General features: G+C 35.1%; 1 protein-coding gene across 4 annotated transcripts; it reads right to left on the reverse strand.

Moving 5' to 3' along the window:
- Positions 1 to 358: 358 nt before the first annotated feature.
- LOC136855001 (uncharacterized) lies at positions 359 to 27,719 on the reverse strand. Of its 4 annotated transcripts, XM_067131703.1 has the most exons (15): positions 27,565 to 27,719; positions 24,728 to 24,806; positions 22,913 to 23,120; positions 22,199 to 22,717; positions 21,171 to 21,456; positions 20,588 to 20,707; positions 19,905 to 20,106; positions 19,334 to 19,519; positions 16,609 to 16,706; positions 15,194 to 15,310; positions 14,555 to 14,833; positions 12,350 to 13,122; positions 11,251 to 11,389; positions 7,770 to 9,228; positions 359 to 5,639 (listed from the first exon to the last, which is right to left on the reverse strand). In XM_067131703.1, exons 2-14 carry the CDS (start codon positions 24,780 to 24,782, stop codon positions 8,929 to 8,931), a joined length of 3,282 nt encoding a protein of 1,093 aa, XP_066987804.1. In that variant the 5' UTR covers positions 24,783 to 24,806; positions 27,565 to 27,719; the 3' UTR covers positions 359 to 5,639; positions 7,770 to 8,928. The 4 variants fall into 4 exon arrangements, with proteins under 4 accessions (XP_066987804.1, XP_066987805.1, XP_066987806.1 ...); XM_067131704.1 differs by lacking the exon at positions 7,770 to 9,228 and having other exon boundaries at positions 3,785 to 5,639; XM_067131706.1 differs by lacking the exon at positions 11,251 to 11,389 and having other exon boundaries at positions 4,475 to 5,639.

Raw genomic sequence — 27,719 nt, forward strand, 5'->3', positions numbered from 1 at the left:
ACACTGACTCAACAGCTCACACGATGCATATAGTTACTAGACTGTGACCAATCACTGAACTAGTATTTCCTCTAAAAGTTCTGATCATTGGGCAGCAACTATGCTTCATCATCATCTCCCTTTTCTTAACACCCTGGCAGGTGAATGAGGAGGAAGAGTAGAGTTCTCATTGAAGGTCTAGATGGTCTTCTTGATCCAGGGATCATAGCCAAGACAGATCTTCAACATCAACAACAGCATCACTTATTTGTTTTTAATTTTTTCATGTTTCTTGACATTTAATTACTTTTGCCCTGAAAATAACTCGGCTCAATGGTTGGGTTAAACTACTTAATAAATAAGAAGTAAAATACTGCAGTATTTTTTAAGTTTTTCTTCATTTATGCATATCATACTATAATTCATCAGACATGTTACAAGACCAGAAAATGAATATAAACTGTACAATAACCTTGGAATCAGGTACATTATTTTTATATACACACAGTATCAGTAATTAATACATAGCTGATGTTGCAGCATTGTGAACTTGTGATCAAAGCCACGAGAAAAATATATCTCTACAGTAAATAACTGATGATAATTATGACTATACTCAATGGTATCATCAGCCATATTAAGCAAAGGTTACCTGTGCACACTTCTAGTTAAGGAACATCTGTTCTAAACTGTCATCTTATTTTCTTTTCTGAAACAAACAGATTACCTTTCTATCTGATAAACTTTGAGAAGAAAGTCTCAAACTTTTTTTCAATTTTCTGTTGTAATTTTTGCAGGGAGTTAGAAAGTAATACAATTGGCTGTCACCTGAAAGAAGATACTAGGTATTCCTTTCTAAAGGATATACAATAAACAAGAGACACTACTAATGCAAAGCACTGAAGCTACAAATTTTTAAAAAGTACTCCACTTTAAGGACCTTTCCAATGACTAAATATTCTGCTAACATAAAGTCAACTGACAACTACGAAAAACATTGAGTCCTATAAAGACAGCTATATATTATTTTATACTTCCTTTGATATATTTACAACTCTATATGCTGCTCCAACAAAAAAATGTACCAACTGAATATTCAGAGCACTTGAATATCAAGTGAAAAATTTTCACTTTTTAGTTTAAAACATTAACATACTAATCATTATTCATTGCCTTAATCCCATGCAAATGGCTCTCCAGTAGCACCAACTTGGTACATGTGAAAGATATACCTGATTAACACTTGAATATCAAGTGAACAATTTGTAAAGTGTTTTTACAATTTAAAACAACTCATATTAACCCATTATTCATAACCTTAATTATATGCGCATGGCTCTCCAGTAGCACCAACTTGCTACATCTGAAAGACAAAGACCTGACTTCATGCCTCCATTGGTTGTCAGTCTTCCTTGTCAACCTCACGAGAAAGGACAGTGTCTTTTATGATGAACAGGTTGGTATGAAAACTGTTTATATTTTCAGAACTATCTGTTGGTTCATAAATCATAAATGGCCTGAAAAACAATACAAACAGGAGTTTGAAGAGTAACAATAGAAGGTCACATGAAAAGAAGAGAATACTATAAGATCAGAGAACTACTCTACCCTGAAGTGCTGAATAGTGTCAAGTAACTGATTACTCCAAATGTTTTAGTGAAATTTTGTATACTTATTCACCTCCCCTTATGGCCTATATGTACTCCTGCATTCACAATTAAAGCACCTCACCAAGGGAAAGGTAATGAAGACCACTCAGGTGGTGGTGGTGATGCAGAAGTTCATGATTTTTTCCAGTAGTTACAAAAGGGGGGTTGATGACTGTCAGTCCTCGGGAGTAGTAGTGTTTATCAAGCTAACCAGAAGAATAAGACTAAATTTCCACTGAACAATTGCTTTGCCAACCTCAGCAAGTTCTAGCTAGTTAACAAATTGGCTCTCAGACTTTAGCAGTCCAGATACCAGATGGTGAAGAAAGTAAATCATTTCACATATGTTGGCAAGATGATTGTGTGCATAATTTGAGTATCTGCCAGTGACTTCATCTGGACGTGGACTGCGTTTAGACTTTGTCAAGTCTTCTGAGGATTAGATGTGGTTCTTCCATATGTAACCCTACAGACTCTGAAAAGTAAAGTAAGCTGCTATTCCAACTTGCATACCAAAGCCTCCTACAATACGTTAGGGCCTAAGGGATCGGAGATTCAGGGCTTGCAGGGGAATAGCAGCTGAAAAGTGTTTGGAGAGGTCCTTGAATTCTTCCATCATAACATCTGCCAACTTGCAAGAGTACATGGAAAGCGAGGACCAGAAGCATGTATAAGAGGAAGAGACTGCAGGTCCAAGCAACATCTGTGAAGGGCAAACCATAAGCTAAAAAGACTGATAACTTCATCAAGAACCCCAACTTGCCAGACTTACCTTACAAAAAATCTCTATTGATGACCATGACACTAACCTGTGAAGTAAATGAAGCGTGGGCAACATTGGCAAGGCCTGAGAGGAACTGCCATGGCTGGAGCTTAAGAGCTTCCTAAAACACTGATCAAGCAATGAAAACTGGTGAGGTACACCCATAGGATGATCACAGCCTTTGCTGAAACAGCAGCCCTTCAACCATACATAACATCCTTGTGAAGGGCAACAATCAACTTTGCCTAAAGGAGATCGTAAGTCTAGTGGCCCAACTCCTTTTCACCTATCAAGGTGGCAATCGAGGCTTTGTGATGTGGCTGACTGCGATGGGTTTAATCTTGAAAAAAATCACAAAGCAACTAGGATTTCTCTAAAAGGATTTTGTCGTAGAGCACAAGAAGATCCTCCACAGGTTTAGTGCCAGGAAGTTACCCAGAGTCCATAAGGCCCAAGTGCAGGAGTTTGGAGGCAGGCAAACTCGTTGATGGTTTGGGGTCATAGGAGGGGGCATGCAGCACAGGCAAAAATGATCAATCAACTCTACAACAGAAAGTGGCAGAAGAAAAGTCTTTGGCATAACTCATGGGCATAATTTGCCAAAAGGGAACTGTGGGAAGGTCAAGCAAACCTGAAGCTCAATGAACTGGATGCACAATGATCGGGGGTAAAATACTGTAGTACCGGGACCTGTGGTGTGTCAGAGGTGTCTCAATTAGAGTTTCTCCTATTGCAGTGGCTGAAAAAGTGATGACTCAACTTAGTGACTGGGAAAAAAAAGGGGGAATCAGTAATGACTAATCTGGTATCTAGAGATAGCATAGAACAAAGGTTGGATCCCTGGAATGAAGTTATGAAGGGAGAGTGGTCATTTGCCTTCCAAGCACCGTACTATAATCGACCCATGATTCATGCCAACCTGTTCAAGACTGAGTGACAAAGCAATTTTGTAACCAAGAAAAAGAAATGGCTATTGCTAAAGATTATCAATAAAAAAGACAAAGGTTTATATTCTAATAGAAACAAACTACAGTTGGTAAAAACCATTTTAGAAATTCACTAAATATGTACTACAAAACACCACCATAATGAAGACTTGAGTGTTAAGTAAATGAATGAATGAAAATGAATGGCCCAATACAAAAATGCTAATCCTTGAAAAGCAACTCAGATTATGTGTGACCACAACATAAGTGCACAGATGGGTCATTGACTTTTAACAAGCTAGTACAAATGGAGAGTCTTTTGCATATAAGGCTGCTACTTATTGCTAACAAGTTCTTAATGAACACACTGACGTATACTTTTCCAAGACCAAACGATTTTAAAAATAAAATTTCAGCCAAAAGATAATCTGTAAGTTTCATGAACAACAGAAAGAAGATCAATTAAATTTCTTTTTAAAGTTCAATTCTTTTTATAAGTAAATACCACACCATACTTTTCCATAATAACCTATTTACAGCACCAGAAATGAAACCCTCAAAGCACCTATAGTCTAATCAGATTAACAAAATAGTGAAAAAAGTTAAAATAACTACATGATAAATACTACAAAAGCTCTCAAATTTAGCTGAATAAAAGTTTTGACTTAATTATGACTAAAGCTATCCAGAAAATTCCTTATATAAAAAATTATTGTATCAACATATACAGGACTTTCCTATTGAGACATTGCACTAATTTCATTCAAGAATCTAACCAACATGCACCACAAGATAATTTGCCAAATATTCCCAAATGACCTGAGAATGAATGAAGACAGATGCAATCTTGTATTTCAATCACCTCTAGTCTATAATTTTAAAGGAGGGGGTTTAAATTGTGTGTGTATGCGGGTTCTACAATAAAGCCGCTTCCTATTTACTTCTGTAATAGCCAAGCTGGATGTCAGATAACTGACTTTGCCAATCTCAATTCTCTTAAGAAAAATAGGCCCCAAACAGTGTTCAGTATGCTATTTTTTGTATTGTGCCCTATTCAGAAAATCTTATAAGCTATCATGTGATGCATATGAGAGAGATCCTTATCAGATAATACTTTGCCCTTTTGTTATGAAAAGAGCAAATGCAATTTCATCTGAAACCTTCAAAATTTCTGCAATCCATTCATTTTTGTTTTGTAAGTCTGTGGCTTTGAAAATGTCTATTACAAAGGACAGGCTTCCTTTTTTCCTTATAGAAAATAAAAAAAACCCAAGATAAAATAATGCCCAATCATAAGAATAAGTACACAGTTCTGAAATTAACAATCTTGAGATATGGGCAATTTAATTGCCCTCACAGGAAGGCATTAAAAACCAAGATACACAATAAGAGAAGTGTTAAAACATGAATATAACAAGTAACTGACCACGAAGAGCAGCAAAAAATAGGCACTCTCGCAGCAACCATATAAAATTTACCAGAAAAGTACTGGACTATGTATATTACACGTACACGCAGGTCAATTAAAACGGCCAAGAGGCAAGCAGGTAACATTCTCAAGAGGTCAGTGGTTTCATTTCTCTTGAACTAAACAGAGCAGTAATAATGCAACAACATCAAAAATACAATCAACCATGACAGATGTACAATTCAGTGCTGAAAAATAAAATATGCAAAGTATGTCTGGAAATTCTATCATGGCAAGAAACTGGAAATTCTATCATTGCAAGAAACAAGTCTAACAAATCTAGGAAATTCCCTTTATCAATTAAAGGACACAGCAATGTAAGAAAGTTAAATAGTTCTCAAGTGCACACACTTGAAATAACAACCAAACACTTTCAATAATGTAAAAAGGCAGTGATGTGAATTCACCCTTGAATCAAGCAATGCATTGTAGGTACTGGCTGCATAATCCATTATTGTGCTTACCAGAATATAGTACGTGGACCTTTATGTTTTGAGTCACTATGAAGATATAGCGATTTCGTGATTAAGATCATAAATTATCAAACGTTACTCAAGGGCAAATCCTAACATATAATCTTCAAACTTAGAATTTCTTTTATGAACAGCAGTTTCCTAACTGTTCAGTACAGTACTTTACTGTTATATTAGATACATTTCATGCACAATTTGCAATTAACAGATCTAACTTTATGTAAAGGCTTCTTACCAGAGTTACCAAGTAACACATTTGTTAAAATAAAAAATCAAACCATCACAAACCAGCATTTAAAGCCACCATTCCATAAGTTACCATACTACCAGGTTTCAGCTTGGTGTCCAGCTGCATTGCTTCTGGTGCTCAAGAAGTCAACTCTGCAAGAAAAAGATGCCCATAAAAACCCAAAGGATATAAAAATCAAGCAGACTACAAACTACCTAAGTTAAATTTTAGTGGTTAATTGCTATTTCTGTACTGATGCTCTCCTTATTAATTGACAGGTTGCAAGTGACAGCTCAGGTTGTCCCAATTTTAATGTCATCTACACAAACTTTGCTTCTAAAATTTGTAAGGCTAAAAATATTGAATAGAGAGAGCAATATACAATATTAAACAAGTCATGTAGTATGTCATCACTAATAGAATACATAGCCTTAAACTTAAATCAAAATGGGCTACCTGGGATAGCTTCAAGCTACCCTTACAAAATTAATGGTAAAGATTCAGTTATGGAAAGTAGTTTAATCCTACCACTGAACTAAATTTCTTTGAGGGGTTTGTGTCTAACATTTGTCATTTGCTGTCAATTGAAATGTGGATACAGCATGCAAACAATACTACAATGACACAAATGCTACAGCAGTTTCAGCAATTCAGAGCTTCAGACAGTGAAAAGAGGGAGTTGGAGGTACGATAAAGAGATCCAAAAAAATAAGTGAAATGGAATACAAGGATCAAGAGGAAACAGAAAAAAAAACCACAGTTGCATCAAGAAGTAAAAGTTAGAGAGGTTGGACAGCAAGATGGAAGAAAGGGAGTGGGACAGGCAGTAAAGTAAAAAATTAAATAATGGGTGTAACAACAGCTCAATAAACACATGCATTAGCTCTCAACAGCAAAGATAACAAACAACTAGTACTATGTTTAGAAACAGATGCTTAAAAAATGTCAAATACTATAAAGGTCAAGTCTAAAGGTATACACAGTCTACAGGCTCTGAGCGACTGCTTTCAGTGACAAGTCACAAATCCCACACTCACGACATTAGGACAAACAAACGTGATCTCTTACAACAACAAACCTTGCAGATACAACAGGTATGCAACGAAATATATTACTTTATAATAATATAGTAATGATATCAAAAGAAGGCATCGTGCTTACCCCATATAATAATGGGAAAAATGCACGTTAAAGGCGAAGAAGAAGAAGAAGAATGATATAAGGGAGAGAAAGGGGTTCTCTCCAAGGTGAATTTCTGTCAACAGTTACTGGAAAGAGAAAATTAAAACTCGAACACGTCTAGTTTATGAAACCAGCAAAGAAGTATATGCATTATGTAACAGGTCTGGATTATGTAAGACTGCAAAATAAAATGCAATGATAAGGTGTTTTGCTCTCTGATATTAAAGTGGGTAAAATCAAAATGAATTTTGTAAAAAAATTACTATGCCAACATGCAAACCAAAAGCTGCGAGAGAATGGTAAATATTTACAATCAACTCAAACTACAGGCAGCTACTGTAAGCAAAGCATCTAAGAGAAAAATCACTAAGTATATAAAATACAGCAAAATAAAAGCCTTGATAAAAGTATACACTGTATACAACATGCATTGCTTCCATGTCAACAGGCACAGAATTCTAAATCATGTAAATATGATTCATCAAGCTATAAACTATCATATGACACTTGTGAGTACTTTACAATTACAAGTGCAGATTACCCTAAAATCATTAAAGATTAATTTTTTATTTCATTTTTCTGTAACAGTTAAAATAGTCTATCATCTGATACTAGACTTATGCTACAAGCAAATAAGTACCTCTCTCTGATAAGATATAAACCAATGTACATTTCTTGTCATTATTTACCCCATTATGGGGTATTGTTACTTGCTCAACACACCGTAACCAATACCCCTTTCAGATCTAGCAGCATTTCAATTTATTTCTTATCATCAATTACCTTTCATCTCTTTCCAACTTCTCTTTAGTTTGGCAAGAGTTTCACTCCTCATTAAGGACATATTATTTGGGCAAGCCCTATTATAGACTGAAAATAGGAATCAGTGGTCAGGTTAGGCTAATAGATATTACAGTAACCTTAATGTCAAAAGAAATTTAAGAATGCTTATACCCGCAAGTTCTCCTAGAAACAAATCATGAAAGAATCCTCTATGCTAAACATGAAATACAACAAATATAAAAAAACAACTTCTCGTGCATTCTATATACAACGCTAATCATCAGTTACAAAGGAACTAGTACATCACTTTACCAAACCTGGCATAACAGACTGCATCACCAACTTCTAAGTAGCTAAAACTCACTCGCTTCTAAAAGAAAGCAAGATCGGTTTCAGGTGAAGATTCTGAAGTAGTCAGACTTGGGACATAATCTGCAATATACTGTATCTTCCACAGCATGCTGTAAATGGTACTAAAGTTCTTGTAAGGCCTCTTTGAGTCCCATCAGCATTGCTTTATGCCTTTTACTTATCAAAGGTTCCTTTTATCTCATCTTGTTACCTGTCCAAACCATTTAACTTCCTGCTCTAATTTTCAATTGTCATTTGAGAGTAAATACTTTTGTGAGCCCAATAATGTTCTTGAAAAGGAATTTATGGTTTTATTCAACTTTCTTCACAGTAATAATTTCCAAATGATTAACATTAATGACAGGCCATTCGCATAATATGCCAACATCAACATCACTTATTATTGCATACCATTTTCAATATGACTGAAATGTAATCAGTTGCTATTATCCAGACAGTTCAGTTCGTTCTTTCCTATAATTTTTATTTCTATATGCACTGTCAATACTTAAGGAATTAATATCACAAATATTCCAAGATCAAAATTCTGTTTTCCTTTATATGGATATAAAAAGCTTAAGTTAAGGATTGTAATAACCATAATGCCCTCTCAACTTTTGAATTCTTCACACTTTTTGGATGTGCTTCACTACAAAGCCTGAGATTCAAATGCAAGGATATGAGGATATTCTGACATCCATAACAGGATTCACACCTGCAACCAAAGTATCAGAATGAGGTCATGATGCCAACCTAACCTGGTCAGCAACATGACCTTGTTCTGATACTCTTGAATCCTGCTACAGACATAAGAATTTCTTCATATTCTTGCAACTGGATAAAAAATTGTGAAGAATTCGAGAAGTTAAGAGGGCTTTGTGGTTATTCCAATTACTTAAGGATCCGGTAAAAAGTGACCAGTTGATTCTATATACAGTATATATTACAACGCTCCATTTCATTTGAATAGGCATAAACCCCTTTGACCCTTCATATTTTGCTCCCATCTGGACATTTCCATACATCTGTGGGATATGATAGGAGGCCACCACAGGTTTCAGAGGTGTGAGAACCAAATGCAACAGATCTTACATTTACATACAAAAACTAGGAGCTCTTTGCATTTCAAGCATCACTGAACTGTGTTTGAAAACCGTACATAAGATCCCAATAACTTAAATGAAACAGAAGTGGTCGCTGGTGTGAGTATGTTAAACGAGTTGAAGTATTTATATAGGGTCGAGAATACACTACAGTAGAAACATAAAAACTGCTACCAAGAAAGCTTTCACCACAGGCAAAGTTGCATAAATCTGCAGTATTATCAAGAACAGATGTTGAGATGGAACAAAGGCCAGAGGGCTCTTGAGCACAAGCAGTCCCATTATGCATAGCCCACAGGTCCCTGTCATAGCTAGTCATCAGCTGAGAAGTAAAATGGAAGACAAAAATCACTGTAAAATAAAGTTTGCAACAAAAACATGCTTTCTTTTCCACCAAACCTCAAGTGATAGAAAATGAATCTTGAAATCATATTTTACGCCAAAAAAAAAAGCTGAATTGAGTCTATGGGAACATCATTAGCAAAGCCTTAAAAACTTCATTTTATAATCTAATTTAAAATATAAGTGCTACACTTTTGTGTGCTATTACCCAACATGAATGTACGATAGAAAAGACATAAAAGAAAATTGAAAGCAAATAACCATGATGTATGAAAAACAGAGCAAAATATGAAAACTAATAAAATATCTACATCTCCACATGGCAAAGAATGCATAGATATAAATGAAGGAAACAACAAATGACAAGGAGACTAACTACAAACCAATACCATGTATATAATAACAATAGCAATAGTAGTTCTTCATTTAGGAGTAGTCCAGTAGCTACAATACTACTGTACTGCTCTAAAGTTCTAAAGGATAAACTGCAATGTTATACTGAATATTGTAATTTTAATATTTTGCATAGTATTCTGAACTCATTTGTAAAGTTGTTCATTCCTTGGTCTTGCTAAGCTTAAAACCTACTAATGGTAGGATGTTAAGTTAATGGGAATTTATAATATGATACCTTTAACCTTAAAATGCCTCAGCCATCTAATGTTAATCCTATTTCAACAAACATTTAGAAACCTTCACTTTTTCCAAGTTACTTTGTTATTACTGTATACATTTTCAATGGAGTAAAAATGAAGCCCTTGAAAAATTAGCAGATATTCTGAGGCTACATTATATTTCACAGTATAACATCTTTTCCTGCAAATATTCAATAAAGCAGCAAACTTTACAATATGGATAGAAAAGCTACCTAATGTTTTTATGCACTGGAAGAAGTTTGTGTTTAATTTTCTGGTATCTTTTCAAGATTTCCAAAGATTTAGTTACTGAATATTAGCAGTTATGACTTGGACCATCAATGGATGGTCTCTTGTTTGTCACTTTTTCATAAGTTGTGTTTTAGTGTTTTAACAGATATCTTTCACATTCCCAATTGAACCCTGGTCCCCTTTTCCTGCTGAGATCAACCAGACTTGCTGAACAGCAGCATCAGTATGCAGTAAATGTGCCTCAGTGTAGTATTTCTCAGTTCCAGAGGTCCTTTATTCCTCACAATTTTGGACTGAGGAACAGACTCCCTGAGGGTGTCGTGCAACTGGAACTTCAAAAGTTCAAGCGAAGATGCAATGCATTACTACCCAATACTATTCTCTTTGCATTTTAATATATTTTCATCTATTTATTAATTTATTTTTTCTTTTCTAAAATAGGTAAGATCTCTTCTTTGTGTATTTCCCCTTACCTCCCCTTATTTCTTCCTAATGAATGCCCTGTTCTTTGGAAGCTTGAATTTCAAGTCAATGGGCCCTGTGGGTTTGCTCCATATGAACAGGGTTCATCTGAATAATAATAATAATAATAATAATAATAATAATAATAATAATAATAATAATAATAATAATAATAATACTGTAATAGGGTTCACGGTATTTTCCTGACCTAATTTTTCACCTTTTTATTTGTGCTGGTGTTCACTTGGATACTTCAATTTTGGATTGAAAATGAGGAAATAAAGATATATATAACATTATGAAACTACTTACATAAGCAAACAATCCAGCCTGGTACAGTTCAATCACTCAAGAATTGTCTTTTAGTGCAAATGAGCAGATGCATGCCGAGAGAAATATGTAAGTAAGCTAAATTGCTTAATATCTACAAACTGTTATAAAGCATTAAACCCAGATAAAACCAGAGAGAGAGAGAGAGAGAGAGAATGTTACTTTTAATTAATACCTTCAAATGTTTCCCTTTACAATATGGAGTTAATAGCCCCAATTTTAACATCCTAAGATTTTGTTCACCTTTGTTCAACTGGTAAAACAACCAATGACTCTATACTCTAAAAGTGTAAAAATTACAAAAACTGTGATCAAAGTCAAACCTTATCATTAAGAGACTGAGATTTCACATTTGAAGGGACGAGGGCTTTTGGACGTGCAAAACTGAAAGGGTCTCCAAAGATCTGTTCTAATTCACTATCAGTGCTTGAACCATCAGGAGACGGTTGCCAGGAGGTACCACTGCAAAGTGAAAAGACAACTTAAGAATAACCCCTAACCATCAAAATGGCTTTTTCTTCAGTCTCCAAGGATTCAAGATTAATGAATTTCTAAAATTGTTAAGAATACGATTAATTCAAGATGTTTGCAATAACTGCTTCATTTGAAACTTTGTTGCAGAACCTGAGGCTATCTGTATTTTTTTCTTTCATTCAACTTTAGACTGGATTTTTTTTTATTACAAAGCTTAGTCCCAAGTTCTGTTAAAGAAATCAAATATTCTGTATGATGGATCTATTACTAAGCCAAAAATTTTTAATATAATTTTTATAATCCTACAAGAGGCAGAACACTTCTATCATCTTAAGGGACACTTAAACTGCAAAGCTAGAAAGAAAATGTTAGGCTACTACAGTAGTATATAAAAGGGCCACCAAAAGCAAAATTTTATAATGAATTTTGAAGGCACTTACTATCCCGCTCCATACAGCCAAGAGATGACAGTTACAAAGAAAATGGAATGCCTCTAACAGCATGACCAGAAAATTCTGAGATTCATGGATGAATGCAAAGGAGAGATCAGACTACAAAACAGGAAGTTGCCAAGAGATATGGGGTCCTGGGATTATAAAATATACTTTAGAAGTCAACGGCTGACAGTTTTATGGCATGGGATACAGGAAAGGAGCAGCTACTCATGAAGACCGCTAAGAAATCCCAGAGTACCAAAATGGACATAGAAAAGACCTGGACCAGACAGGATCAAGGTACTGTAGGATGTGTGCAAAACAGAATAGAGAACTTGCTTAACACCTAAACTCATAAAAGAAAAATTTGCATAGAAATGTTCAAGATATATATATCCACAATGTATCCTCAACTGAAAAATTCAAACTGACATTTTCTGCTGAATATAATAAGTTGCCCTAATATATATTTATTGCATTCACAGTAATTCCAACCCACAAGAATTTTACTCACCCACTAAAATTATTCCTATTAACTAATGTGGCTGGTTGCTGTCTACTCTTGCTGTCTTCATTAACTGATGACTCTTGTTCCACCTTCCTTGTAAGCTGAAGAGGAGCAGATGTTAATGAGGAAATACCACTGCTAAAGTGTTCACCAACTTTAGCCTGGTTGACATTATCTGCACCAGAGGGCTTATGAAGTGACACTGAAAATCCATCACCCTTTGGCAATTTTGATAAGGTCCTTTGGCCTGCCTGATTATCAGAGACAGTGAACACAACAAACGAACTGGGTGTCTTTCCTTCTGTTGAATTCCGTCTTATACTGCTCCCATCAGGCCCCAACAGACTAGAGGAGGAGCTCACAGTAATCTTCTGACTGTTAGTGTACATCCCTTCGGACACTTGCTGGAAGCAACCACTAGTATTTCGGATCTGTTTAGGTTGCACAGTAAACGGTTTTCCTGAGGGGTTGGCAGGTAGCACAGTCATAACTGTTGATGCATCTTGCTCTTTCGAAGCTGATGTTTTTGTGATGACCTTGATGACCTGTGTGCCCTGCGAAATCGAGTCACTGACAGGAACAACACGGGAGTGACTGAAGCTTTTAGGACCAACAGCACCCCCTTTTACAATGATAACAGGACTTTTTGTTTGCGCTTGATTCTTATAACTCTGACTAGATGGCCACTGAACAGCATTCTGGGGTTGTGATACAGTAATGGTAGGACATCTCTCCACTAGTGACATTCTAGATGACCCTGAGGAGTCTCTTTTAATATCCTGAAACATTTTAAACATTTCAATATTTCTGATCTTAACATAGTAACACCTCAACTTGTAGGGCCTCAACTTAACGGACTTCTGTATTTATCAGCTACATCATTATCATTATTTTTTGGTATGCTACCATTTTAGATGTGATAAATATTGTAATAAACCTTTTAAATTGAATGTTTAGTGTAAGGTATAGGTAGTTTAGGCTAGGAACTAGAGGAATTGCTGTCAGCTGTAAGGTATCTAGAAAATATTCAGGTTAAGGCTATAATACAAGGACTTTGTTACTTGTCAGAAAGCTAGACCTCATGTCTGCTAGGTTGAGGTACTACTGTATACAAAATAACCATGCTAACAAAATTAGTTTTCTTATAAAGTACTGTACAGTATTTGCTGGCACATGAGAGCTTGTTTAAAAAAATTGTCAGAGAAATTCACAGTACAAAAACAATGTGAAGGTCGGGCATGCAAATTTAGCCAACAAGCAATGAGCAACTAGCATTGATAATTAGTAACAAATAACCCCCTTAGACATTTACACAAAATTCTGTGACCTTATAACAAAAATAAGATTGCAAGATATGAGAGCCATGCAACAATATATTCTTCTTTGTAATTTAGATCCTATTTTCCTATTCTGAGGATTAAAAAAAAATACAAATAAAAAATTTATACATTCCATCTCTAGGTGAAAAAGCTTAATGAAATTTTTAGTACCTACTTTAATTCAACTGTCAGTAACTTATATACTCTAAACAAATTATATAATGTCGAGGCATAAGGCTTTTTTCTCTTACCTACATAATAGCAACTAGTAAAAACTTGTAAACTGCAATTTTTTTATACATTATTCATTATATTTCAACTAAGCATTGGTTAACTGCCATTTGATGTTGATAAATATCTCAGGTATCAAAACACAGCAGTCATCTTTTCTTCATACAAATGTCTAAAAACAATAACTTATATACTACCTATGTAACAAGCAACTAGATTCAACAGTTTTAAACCATAGTAGTTGAGCACATTACGCCTCTACTGAATATTGCTTTTTGTTAGCTTCTGTCAACTTCCCCCTTTTGCCTCTGCTGCTCCCTCAATCTGCCTCCAACACAAACATTTTAGACTCACACAGAGCTGGTTACCTCCAGCAGCGATTATTATGTGCAATGCAAGGCGCACTGAGTGTGGTACCTACTTCAAGGACTTCTGAGTTGGTGGTCTGACTAAACTACCTAATAATAATAGCTTCTATGAGAGCATTAAAGAAAAACAAATGCAGGCACACTGCTGAAAACACATGTAAATACAATTATTTACAACTTAAAATAAGAAAATACAATATCACCAACAAATGACTGAAAATTAGTGATACCACCATAAATAAAAATTATATTACATCACTGCATTACTTGCCAAGTCAGCATCATACTCTTACCATAGTTCCTTTCACAGGCTTGGGGTGAAGACAGGCAACAGTGTTGTTTGATTTCTGCATACTTGCAATCTTGGAGTTCAAACTTTTTACAGCATTATCTCTGGTTTTTGAAACAAACTGAGGGTTTAAATGTCTTTCCCCTTCAGGCCCATAATCTTCTGCGTTTTGGAAAGTAAGAGCGATGGGTATCTTTGCACGCTTGGCCAAACGACACTGCAAAATTGACGACGACCATGCTGATGAAATGGGTCGGAAATCACTGTTTGGTAGCACTACATTCTGTGGAAAAATTATTCACATTAAGATTCTGAAAACTTGTACTCAAGGGAGGCATGCATGTCAATACATAATAACAATGTTAAGTATTGCCAAGCTGCTTATTATTACAGAACATAAAAACCTATACCATTTTTTAAGTATATAAATCCTGATAAATAAAATAATGCTGTACTGCAGGTAAACAAATTTACTTTTTAGCCTCCTTGCAATGATTTTAAATAGAACTTTCAACTGAGAAAATTTAAGCACAGACTTGTAAATAACTAACTAGTATTAAAGCAAGACTACTGTTAAGAACAATGAATTACTTCCTATATCATTAATTACAAACAAATTCAGAATATATCATCATCTGCATACCTCATCAAAAGAGAAAACTCTCTTAGGTCTTTCACAACCTGATTCAAAACCATCGCTAGACTGAGATCGACAAGACTGCTGCTCCTTTAAAAGTTTTTCTCTCTCAACCTCTGCCACCTGTTAGGGACAAAATTCGAGTAATTAACCATATAAGCCCCTAAACATCAATTTTGTAAATAAGCCTTATCATTCACAAAACTTCAACTGTTTACTTCCAAGCAGAAATATCCTCATTATGTAAAACTGATTGAATTATATACACAATATCTATATTTACTTCCTAATGGATAAGGAAAACAACTGGTAGAACAATATACAACTAACTACAAGGTCCCTCTCTTCATTCACCTGGTATTGGCTAGGTACCCTAAAAGCAAGCATTATGACTGATACGAAAATACACCAAACTCTAACATGTGTAGTCCATCCTAAATCTTGCTTTTACACTAATAATGATGACTAAGGTTGTTTTGAATGTGTGGCAGTTAAAGTCTCCTTAACCTACAACTTAAGACATAAGTCCAGGTCCACATTTCATAACAGCTTCACCATTTTCTTCATAGTCCATTTCCCTCCATAAAACTACAATTCATGTTAAAATATAATCTAAACCTAGTTTTACTCCACTTTGATCTTTTAACTTTGCATGATTCTGCCGTATTTTTCTTTTAACCTTTTATACTTTTTACTGGTATATTTTGCATTTCATTATGCTAAATTATACATTATGGTGCTTTACATTAGAAGGGGAACAGGTTGATATAAGAGAATAGTGATGCTTTTTTTATACACTCATAGCATTGCAAGAAGTGAGAGTATTTTATGGAAAATCACTGATAACAACAATAACCATAAGTTTATAATTAGAAATTTTTTTCACTTTAACATGTAATGTTACACACAATAGTTTCTTTTCAAAAAATATTCTGAATTCCCTGTGCACTTTTGTATCCTAAATGTGCTAAGACAGAGACTTAACTACCCTCTATTAACATTTCAGTATCAATCATACTCTTATATACTGTCTCTATCCCACCCCCTGCCCTTTCCCATAATATTTTATGAATGTTATCTAACAATCCTCCCACTACAATTCCAAATACCAAGTTGATGGTTAGTCTCCACAAGTAGTCTTTTTCTTCATAATGTGTGATTTTTCAAGCCTTACAATACCTTAAGTTCAGTAGTCTAGTAAAGCAACCTGGGAAAACAATAGTCTCGGCTTTATACAAGTGTGATGTTGGTTAAAACTGGAATACTTCTAGCTAGGGACCTTATTACTAGTCCAAGTGAGAAGTTATTTTCCTGTAGTGCCTTTCTTAAAATCTTCACTATAATGTACTTTAATGTCTTATATCTCATGATGCAAAAACTTTTATTCAAAGTAATAAGGGGCAAAAAATTACACAGTTCACCTGGCATATTTCATGTAAGGAAGGATTCCGTGTTAGCTTCCTCGTGTTGGAGATGACATCTTCACTTCGTGTTCTCTGAAGTCTGGACCTTTTAGGTGCTGAAGGAAATTGAGATATTAACATTAAATGATTAAAAAATCCTGTTCCTTCTTTAAGATACAAAAAAATTATGCATTAAAATACATTTACGGAATTAGATTTAAACTTGAGTACAAAACTTACACAAATAAATAAATCAACAAACAAACAACCTATGTCATACATAATCCTTCAGAAGAAAATTATTGAAACAAACTAGTACCACAACTCAGTCCCACTGGAAATAGTTAAAAGTTTTATGAACCAAACAGAGCTTGGGACATCAAATCTGACAGCTGGAAATTTTAGCAACAATAACGAAACTCACTGCCACCATATTATCAACAGATCAACTACTTTTTGGCTACATGAAACTAAAGCTAAAACAACAGTCATCAAACATACTTAAAAATCTTTTTCCACTTCTTTACTAAGATACACCACTTCAATATACCTTTTGGTATATTGCAAAATAAAACCAAATATGTTTAACAGGCATTTCAGTTACAATCACCTTTTTTATATGCTTCAGTACCCAGTTATGGCAGAAAGGCAATCAGTCCTAAATAGCTGGATGGAAAATGATGTGGTTGTTCAACAAGTATTAATTCGTATTAATTCATCCCACTAATGTGGGGAGGGGGAGTTTCACTACCCAAATGCTTTCACTGCTTGACAACCCACAAGCCACAAATTTACACCAAACAGAAACAACGGCAGGACACAAATACCTGCTTAGGATGAGGGCTACAAACCTATGAACTCCCCAGCTGACATGTTCATCCAATTGCAGATCACCATAACACTGATATTTAGTTTGTCTATCTTACTTGGACCCCTACTCAACCAGTGTGAGAATGTATGCCTGTTTGACCAACTCAAGTCAAGACAATAATTTCCCTCAACCAGAAAAAATATAAATACTTAATTTCAGATTTTTTTTTAATACTTATCCTCCACCATATAGCTTTTACTACTGCTTGCGCATAAGTAAAAGCTATATAATGGAGAGGTAAGACTCACTTCAAAAATGAATTTTTGTGATTAATTCTGTGAGGAATATGAATTAAAAATAGCTCTGAAAAACCTCACTTAAAAGGTCTACAAGTATCCTCACAGGACAAAGAAAAGCATCCTCCTTGGTCCCCTCACCCTAGGATCATACTATATGTTTTGTACAGTGAAATAAAATCCTGCCAACAAACACACTCAAATGAGCTAACTCATCTAACACCAACTGCAGCCCACTCACACATGGATGAACCAATGCCAATAGGAAGACAATCTATAAGATGTTTTAAAGACACTAGCCTCTGGGGGATTTGCCTTTGTAATGGCATCTCCAAAACAATGATAAGCATGGATGCTGAGATGCTCATCATCATCATCATTCCCCTCCTGTCCTCTATGTGATGCTTCAGTGGCTGCTATTTGGGATGACAACACAATGTTCAGTTCAAAGACATTCCAGCTGCTCTCTAAATCTTCAGATTCCAACCAGCAGGAGTTAAGACGAACTCAAAAGTGCTCCTTATCACCTCTTTCTGCCAAAACAATGCCTTAAGGTGTTTCATGGATCCAGGGCTACTGTTTGATGGCCTCCTTCCACCAAGGAGGACACTGCAAAAGAATGCCCCTGCTTCTTTATACTCCATTTAACAGCTAGGGAGATGGATACATGTGAGCACTTTAGTGCTGAACTGGCAGGAGTTGGTTCTCTAGTGGTAACAACACCCCTCTTTCAGGCAGTTTGCCTCCAGTGAAGGATCCAGCCCAAGTTCCTTTTCTAATTCTCTCTCTCGGGCACACTTCAGTTCTTAATGTTCACTACTCTATATGCGTGCAAATGAGATAATGAAGATGGGTGTAGCTCTCGAAGACATCTCCAGAACTTCTCACCTTCTACAGAACTTCTCACCTTGCCTGTGTTCAGTTCCATAGATCCTAATCTTTTTCCCATGAACCTGGTTCACGGGTTGGAAATAAACTCACATCATTAACTTGGGTGTAGCAATATCACCAGCCTAAATCCAGTCTGCCTCCCAGCCCAGGTTGCCTTATCATCAGAAGACCCTCCAGTCAGCAACAGAGATCTGTACCATTATCCCTAAACTTCATATTCTTCTGATGTAAGTCATAAAAAACAAAGAATTGTGATCTGTCAATTGCTCCTTCTAAAATACCAAGAACTCAAACATACACACCAGCAAATATACACATAAATCCGATAAAAATTAACACCCCTCTTACAAAAACAATAAACAGTGCAAATGAAGAGCACAAAAAATAAAATATGCAGATTGAAGAAAAATAAATTTAAAGCTTTATTTGCCAACCTGACATCACACTAAGAAAAGAAGGGCAAGCTTTCAGCAGGTTAAGACAGAATCTTTAAGACAGAATCTAACCTTGCTACGGGAGGCTTTTCTTGTCAACCAACTACAGCTTCTAACCAACTGCTGAACACTTCAATTACGTGCCTAACCTAGCATTAAGATATCATTAAAAATAAATGGGGGGTTCTTTTTTGTCTAATTTAAGCTTTTTAACAAAGCCGGACCCTTGGTTTCTCTGCCAAGATGTAGGTCTGTATTCTGTAATACTTAAATTCTTCTTAGAAAAATAGCTTATAAAATCCCATACATACCTGGTAAAGTAGAAGTTGTGAAAGCTGTGGCTAATTTCCTAGGACGTCCTCTTTTCTGGACAGGAGGGGCAACATCAGATGGTGTAACTTCATGATCACCATAATTGTTGATGTTTTCTTTGCATTCGCTACTCACCACACGACGAGAAGGTAGCAGTGAATTTCGTTGCAGAATTCCAAAGGTATCTGTAAAGTAAAGCACTTATTATATCTGCATTTCTAAACTAACAGTGAAATGACAGTTATAAAGTTCTCTTGAAAATGCAAGTCTTCGGTTACTTTCTAAAATCAGCATTCTGTATAATTACTGTATAATCAATCTGTTGCCGTTGCCACTTCCACACTATCATTACTTTTTTCCTCCCTACTTTTCATAAACTGAAAGAATTCTTAAAAAAGAGAAAAATAAGAAAAACTTCTCTTGGACAACTCACAAAAGTATGGCTACATGTATATCTATATTTACTTTACATTATATAAGCTCTGTAATACAATTGTGATCCAATAAATTACAATACCCAAATGATGGTCCTTATAACAATGTATAGGTCTGAATTTACAAACTACATACCATCATCATTAACTATGGGATCCACCACTGGACCTATATACTGGAAGGCTTTGGCCGCAGGTATTCTGCGCACTAGCCCAAGTGATGTCAGGACATTGGCAATGTCATACAGTCGTCTTCCTCTGGCCCTCAAGCGATCTCCACTCTCACCTGCTTCCCCAACAAGAAGCCGTATGGCATTATCCAGGGAGATTATGTGAGGCTGAAACAAAATCAGGTTGTAGAGGGAATACATGATCTATACAAAACTTTCAGAAATTTAAATGTACGCTTTTATTAGTTTTATTTGACTTCCTTATGAACTATATAGGTTAGCTTGGACCCTGAACCATGCCTAAATTTCCCAAACAACCACAGCAGGCTTACTCAAGTAACTCAACCAGACTTCTAAGTCACAAGAATTCTACAAACCTGACTATCAGAACAAGAGATGCAACATTATTCAAGACTAAATCTCCTTTCATACATACGAGAGTAATGCACCAAAGTGAGTTATTGTCATCATAAGGATTTTTTTTTTTTAATGAAAGAAAATTGCTAGGGGGTGGAAATGATCAAAGGTAAGGGATTAAAGAAGTGGACATTGATGCAACAGAGGTACATTCTAAGTAGCATCCACTCCCTCAAGACTTAAGCATAAAACTGGAGGAGGCACATCACTCAAAACTGTAACAATAACATACCTGTGGACTGACAAGTAATATCATGAGGAACTTCTGACACAGAATGCTGAGGGAGTTCTCTTTCCTTATATCTGTTCTCTCAGCATCACCAGGTTTTGTCAGTTTAATTTGTTGAGGAACCTGAAATGATTATTCAGAATATAATACATATAACACTAATCTGGTTTGTAGTTATGTTTATCCGTTTTACTAAGATACTAGTATCCTCCAAAAATATACCACAATGATTTCAACATTTTTATAATTAACTCCTACAACTTATGGGTTATTTCCTGTAAGTTACAAACATTCAGGTCTGCAGAAGTGTACATTAAATGAACCTTTATGCTAATTGTACATTATCTTAAGTAGTTACTTTGAACAAATAAATTTAACCATTCTTTTGGTGAGATACTTTTATGAAATTTTTAATTTTTTGTTTTTAATCTCATTATTCCTTGAATACATTTCACGGACAGTTTAAGTTACTGGTACTTTGAAAAACTTAAAAAGTAGTCTTCTAATAAATGCATTTACAGTTATGTCTTTGTCAGATATACCACTTTTATCTAAGAAATACAGTCTATCAAGCACGCATTCCTACCTTGAATTCGTTACTGTCCTCATTTTTCAAAGCCTGAAGTTGAGTGGCAATGTCATACTTCTCACCCAAAGCTTTGAGCCTACCAAGAGTCTCTTCCAGGTGAAGTCTTCCAGTCCACTGGTACATATTCTTTTGAACGCGAGTGGCCATGTTCAAGCTTTCCAACACATTGATGATGTCATAGACCCTACGTCGTTCTGTTCCTAGCAAAGAAGCCACCTCGTCAATGACTAGTCGTCTTGGAGTTTCAAGAAAGGACACTTCAAGAGGAAACTGCTCCAAAAACCTTCAAAAAGAAAAAGTTATCAATCAGTACAATTTAACATTGCATGCTTAGAAATATTTTGCTCTCACCACTGACTCTAAGTCACTTGCTCCAAGCCATACAAATATTCAATTTACAAATTTCAAAAGTTAACGTAGCTTCTGTATTCCAACACGTGCACGACTTTAAATCACAACTACCAAAATACCCTGACTTTTGATAATTAAATTACAGTACTTTACTTACACCTAATAAATCATACCAGAAAATTACCAACAAATGAAGACATTTTAAAAGCAAAGTATTGCTGATTAAAATACATTTTTTTAAGTAATCTGTATTTTTCTTAGTTTTACTTTTTAATACATGAAGTATCACAAAAATTTAGTGCTCTCTCTACAATACATAAATAAAGATGTGTACACTTGTTTTGTCTATAAGGAAAAAGGTGTAAAGGAAAAAATACAAAAGTATACAACCCTCAATGACCTGTGAATGCAGTTTTTAATAATAACCCAACACAAGCTTTCACGATTTCTCAGAAAGTTTTAGATATGCAGCAAGATGAAAACAAGTGGGGAGAACCAAGAAATAAAAAGGAAAAATTAATTGAAAACCTGTAGTTCATAGGAACTTGGGAAACAAGACAAGTGGAGAGAACTAATTTCACATCTACCCGAATAAAATCTGTCTGGTAAATAAAAGCTGGTAAAAATGTTGTCTTTCTGTGAAAAAAAAGGTCAGCATGCAGTACAGAACTTACTTTTCACTAAGTAGTCCCAATGATTTATCCTTCCTCGATACTTCAGGTGGACGAGCAGTGATCGAATCATCTACTGAAGAAATCTGTCCAATTCCTTCGAGAACCAGATTCCCAGGGGAACTAGGTGGTGGATAATTGTCACTTGTGGGATGTTTCCGTAACATACCCTTCGCCTCTTTGGGAAGGCCATTTTCACTCTGCCTTAGGCATTCACTGTTATACCTGCGACGCAACATACCCGAAATGTGGGAAGAAACAATTTTTGACGAAGATACTTCCTGATTTTTATTTTCCTTTTCAAACAACACTTTCTTACTGCTCGTGGACAATGACTCCTCCATCGATGCTACACGTGTTAACAGTTTCAAATTTGTCATTGGAGTCAGTGGGCTCCTCTTTGACCCTCCACTCTTTGGTAAGCCTGGTGATGCACCACTTTGCTTGGGTGTCCCTACCTCAATCCCAGGTGTTGGACTAGAGACAGACTTCCCTCCACTACTACGCCCGACATTTCTAGACCTGAAGTAATAGTTGGAATGTGCATTTTAACATGTTAACTGACAAAAATGTGTAAAATTCCTTTACATGACAAAGTTGTCTTTTAAAAATTTGTAATGCCTGTATCATGCTTATCAAAACTAGTACAGTACAGTACTTAATTAGGTTTTCAACCTCATAGACAAACATAAAATATATCATTCCAATACAACTTACCCATTTGAATTTATAATACTGTTTAAATTTCTCGTTTTTGTTTTAGGTGTACATAAAGTAGGAGCATTAAACAAGGCTTGCAATGGTGAGTTATTAAATTTCTCTGGCGATATGTTGATTGTATTCGTGAGTTCTGCAAGAGCTGCCCTTTCACCTCTGGGTGGAGTGTACTGTACATCTTTGGTTGGTGTCAGTGGTACACACAATTCTGTAACATTGAATTGAATGATTACCTATTTAATATATTTAAATTCATTACAATTTTATTATTGTATTTTTCTTACTACTGTACACAGTAGTTGAACAAGAATGAATTATGTCTCTAGACGGGCCATTTTAAGGATACAAATTTGGGGCCAGGTAAATTTTCAAAAGGTATCTAGAAGAAAGGAAAACCAGAATGGCTGGATGTTACTAGGAAACACCAGTGTTGTCTAAAGTGTATCGTATAGAGCATACTATAATGAAATCCTATACATGGTCAAAGGCCAACATTCTTAAACCTACAACCACTATACCACTCCAAGCATCAAACTGGAAGTCACACAAACCAACACAGGTCTATGTATATTACCAATGCCTTTTCCCCTTAGAGTAACACACTAACACTTGATCTGCTCCACTCTTCTGTGGAAATATAAGCAATGCTCACTACTCAGGATCAGCACACATTCTAAATCCTCATATCAATGCAACCCTGCACAAAAACCATCAAAGGCTGAATGACCAATGAGGTATAATAGAAGCACAAAAGATTTAAAAGAAACCATTAACAATTAAGAATACTTAAATACTGTATGCTTACAAATGCTTACCATACATTACCAATATGAGTGCTTGTACTGTGTGATTTGTATACTGAATTTCGTAAGTGTTCTGACTTTCAGAATTTTGCTTTGCACTCTACATTAAGAAATGTATCCCTCTAATACTATGAACAAACTATAAGAAGTAGTTTTTTACAAGACCACTACAGTCCATCGTAAAATTCATTAGTTTACTCACAGTCACTGTAATCCATATTCAAAATATCATGTACTAATTTGAACTAATCAGTATCAGCTATTCATGAGCTAGCACCGATGAAAATCAAGGGAAAAATCATCAGAGTATTCAACAGAATATAATCACACTTCCTATATGATGTACAGCACTAAATTTTCTTTGCAATATCCTTTCCTATCCTTTGAGCTGTTCCCTCTGGTTTGTTCACCAGTAGCTATCCAATTCCTTTACCCCATTTAAAAGGAAATTATTTGGAATATTGCTATGAGCCATGATTTATGACTCAATGGTACAGTATAGCTAAAACAGTAAGTTATTATTCACTAAAAAAAAAAATACTTTATTATCATTCCTATTTACAATTAGCATACAAACAAAAGGAATGAAATCTAAAAGATTATGCATTAAATGACTGAATATAATACTGACAAATAAGAATTTTATGCCAAATTCTTACAACACGTAAATTAATACTGTATACTGATGTACACTGACATTCATAAATGAAAATTAAACTGCCACACACCAAAAATTAAATAAGACAGCGATAGTAAGCATCAATGTAACTAAAGTGAGGCTACGGCACAGATCAAAGCCTGAAAACATTGGTGGTTTGGCCACACCCTGTGAAAGGCAACTAAACTTGACCACCCAAGACAGCACATTAACCACATATGGTGGCATAAGCCCCAAAATTTATTAAGCAAAACACAAAAAAAAAAATGTTGGGTATGCTGAGTGACCCTCGTAATTATAAAGCTCAATATGCTGTGGACAATCTGTTAAAAGGAAACCTCGCACATCACAAACCTTCATCATTATCAGCATTAAACACAGACTGGGCAGCTTTGGTAAGAAGGTCCATTTTGTTTCTGCTTTAACATCACTTCTGGAATAGCAACAGTAACACTGTAATTAAAACACATCAGGTACCTCCCTTTTATGGGGGGTATTTCGGTGATTTACAAGCTACCAAGTTGGCTTGCAACGCACATGACACAATGGGATGCTTTCTTGTTAACAAGAAATATGATGCCTCATATCACTACGAAGAAGGAAAAAGAACATTCAGGATATACCACAGCTTATAGTAATCCCATATAATTTTGAATCTAAATTCAACTGTACTTCACAATGATTAAATTTCAAGTGTTATCAACGAAAGGCATCACACCTAAAGAAAACTTAATGTATTAAGTTTTTTTGCTCTGTAATAATACATGTTACATAATCAATTTTATTTCTAACATGAACTCACACTGACAATTATGTAAACTAAGATGATGACAAAAACATTTTTACACAAAAGGAGGGCAAAAATAAATGCTCTTTTCATTTCTTATTATTCAAGTTCCTAATAATCAACCAAGGAACTGTAAACAGAACAGTAACTGCTCAGCCATCAACAACCTAAATCACTAAATACCATCTAATCAAAATAAGAGACAGCCAATCAATGATGTTTGAAATTCAGAGGAGTGGACATCTTATCGCAGAAGCTGTCCCTGGTTATGGGCATTATACACCAATCAATGGTACACACATTGTACTGTACTCATATTTTCAAATGACTTGGAATTAAGTTAATAGTTGCTTTTTGAAGTCAAGAATATGGGAGTGGAATTTTGATCAGCACTCTCAATACAAGAATAAGATGTTTACTCATCAATATGTTTACTGTACTCATCAATATGTTCACTGATTAAAAGAAATCGGTTAAACAAGCAGCATACACACAACATCCCTAAAGAACTAATGGCTGGTCCATCTATTTCTGACAAAGATGTTATGCTGATATGTAAGGCCTAACCTTCATTTTACACGAGGCAGGTTAGGCTTAACCTATGATGTAGGGTTAATGTATTAGTTAACATCAAGTGATTGAACTGACATGTAATATGAAGTTTTCCAGGAATTTCATGATTTAGAATGTACTAATATATTTTCCTTCTAGTACTATTGTTCCCTATTCAAAAACCTCTCTCTCTTCATTGTCAAAAGCCAAAACTGGTGGCTTCTGTTTAGAAAAACACAAATTCTCAAGTAACAATGGTAAAACAGTGAAATTACTAAGAAGATAACTGAGAATTGTGCATACCTTACTAAAGTCACAAACATTAATCTAACACATTAATATTAACAAAAACTGTTACTTTAGATAAGGAAAATACTAATTTACCCAGGCCTATTTTTACCCCACCCCAAAAAAAGACTCGCATACTCCTTGATGATGTTAGTCTAAGCGTAAGCTCAGCTAAGATAATTAGCTTAACTAAAGCTACAAGCCAACATAAACTAGCCTTGGGCGCTATGGGATAAACAAAAATCTGTTTGTAAAATATGAAGAGGGCTATATTGTACACAAGCTTAGCAACCTAAACCTACATAACCTATCATATCATAGGGACTAGAGTCCTACCTAAGCCATCCTAGGTCAGCTTGTCCCTAGACTAGCTGTGAAACTCCTTTCCCTTAGGTACTGTTTATGAATCTTGAAGGGATCGTGGCACCCTAAAATTATATCCAATTTAATTCCTTACCTGGACAGAATTCAATATTAGTTTTTGTGTTGCCATTTTCTTCCACAGGGAATATAAAGGGAAAGTGGGTTGGTTATATATCTACAATATTAAAAATATGAAGATTAACATAGTGTATTGTCGTTTTGCAGGTTTTCCACTGCTTCAGTGTTTCCTATAATTTGTAATACATGTTCACTTTTAGTTTTATGTACAGCCCTCCACAGGGATGACTCCCTCTCAGGCAGGCCATTGTACCTTCAAAATAAGGTGCTTCTTATATTTTATAATTGTCTTTTGGGTATTATTTTACTTATGGGCATTAATTAAAGCTTAACATAAAATAGGTTTTTCTGTTGTATTATGATGTGATTTGAATGATTTTGAGGTTTATTTCGAATGAATACATCGCAAATGAATACTTATCTTCATTGACGCAAATGATATAAGTATATCATTTGCCGGGGAAGGATAAGTCGACTTTATTCATTTGCAATGGAAATAAACATTTGCTCAAAATCATGCAAATCACATCATAATACAACAGAAAAACCTATATTTTATGTTGAAAGCAATTAATGTCCATAAGTAAAATAATACCATTCTTTCTAACAATAATGTCAGAAATGCATAACACATGGGATTAGTAATAAGAAATAGGCCTAGGCCTATGGTTGGCGAATTTAGCAAGAAACCGGCATAAAGTACATCACAAAAAAGTATAGGCTAAGTCCTTATAATTGAATTATGTAAATGGATTAAAACAAATTAACCTGGCTTGCTTTTGCCTAGCTATTTTTAAGTTAAATTTCATTATTTTCCTAAATATTTAATAAAATAGTTCGCGGGTCTGGCTTAAGCTAGACCTAAGTCAGTTTGGACTTTGCTTACCCCTACGGCAGCCTCAAAAAAATAATAAAACACGTTAGGCCTTATTCCTTACACCAAATAAGGTCTTATTAAACAATAAATTATGATGCATGATAAAAATTTAAGATATTATGAGAGAATATAGAATAAGCCGACATCCGGGATCGAAAAATGTTGCTACTTAAAACCTCAGCAAAAAAAAAAAGTTATTTTCCTTTATTATTTATTATATAAATCTTCAAACACTTGAATACTTACATCGTCCAACAAATTTACTTATAAAAGCCGAGTTTCCACTACAGCAGGACCTTCCACGAGCCACTGAACACACGAAAGTTGGAAATTTTGATTCTCGTCTGTCAAGTAGACAAGCTAAATTAACGCGCGAATGACGTCACGTCACAACAGAAAAC

Source organism: Macrobrachium rosenbergii, chromosome 30, assembly GCF_040412425.1.
Source record: "Macrobrachium rosenbergii isolate ZJJX-2024 chromosome 30, ASM4041242v1, whole genome shotgun sequence".
Classification (NCBI taxonomy): domain Eukaryota; kingdom Metazoa; phylum Arthropoda; class Malacostraca; order Decapoda; family Palaemonidae; genus Macrobrachium; species Macrobrachium rosenbergii.

Coding starts and splice junctions, on each gene's coding strand:
- LOC136855001 (XM_067131703.1), bottom strand. CDS start 24,782: ATGGACCTTCTTACCAAAGCTGCCCAGTCTGTGTTTAATGCTGATAAT. Junction 20,107..20,587: donor TATTACTTGTCAGTCCACAG/GTATGTTATTGT, acceptor ATTTTGTTTCAG/CCTCACATAATCTCCCTGGA. Junction 19,520..19,904: donor TCCCATAGTTAATGATGATG/GTATGTAGTTTG, acceptor TTTACTTTACAG/ATACCTTTGGAATTCTGCAA.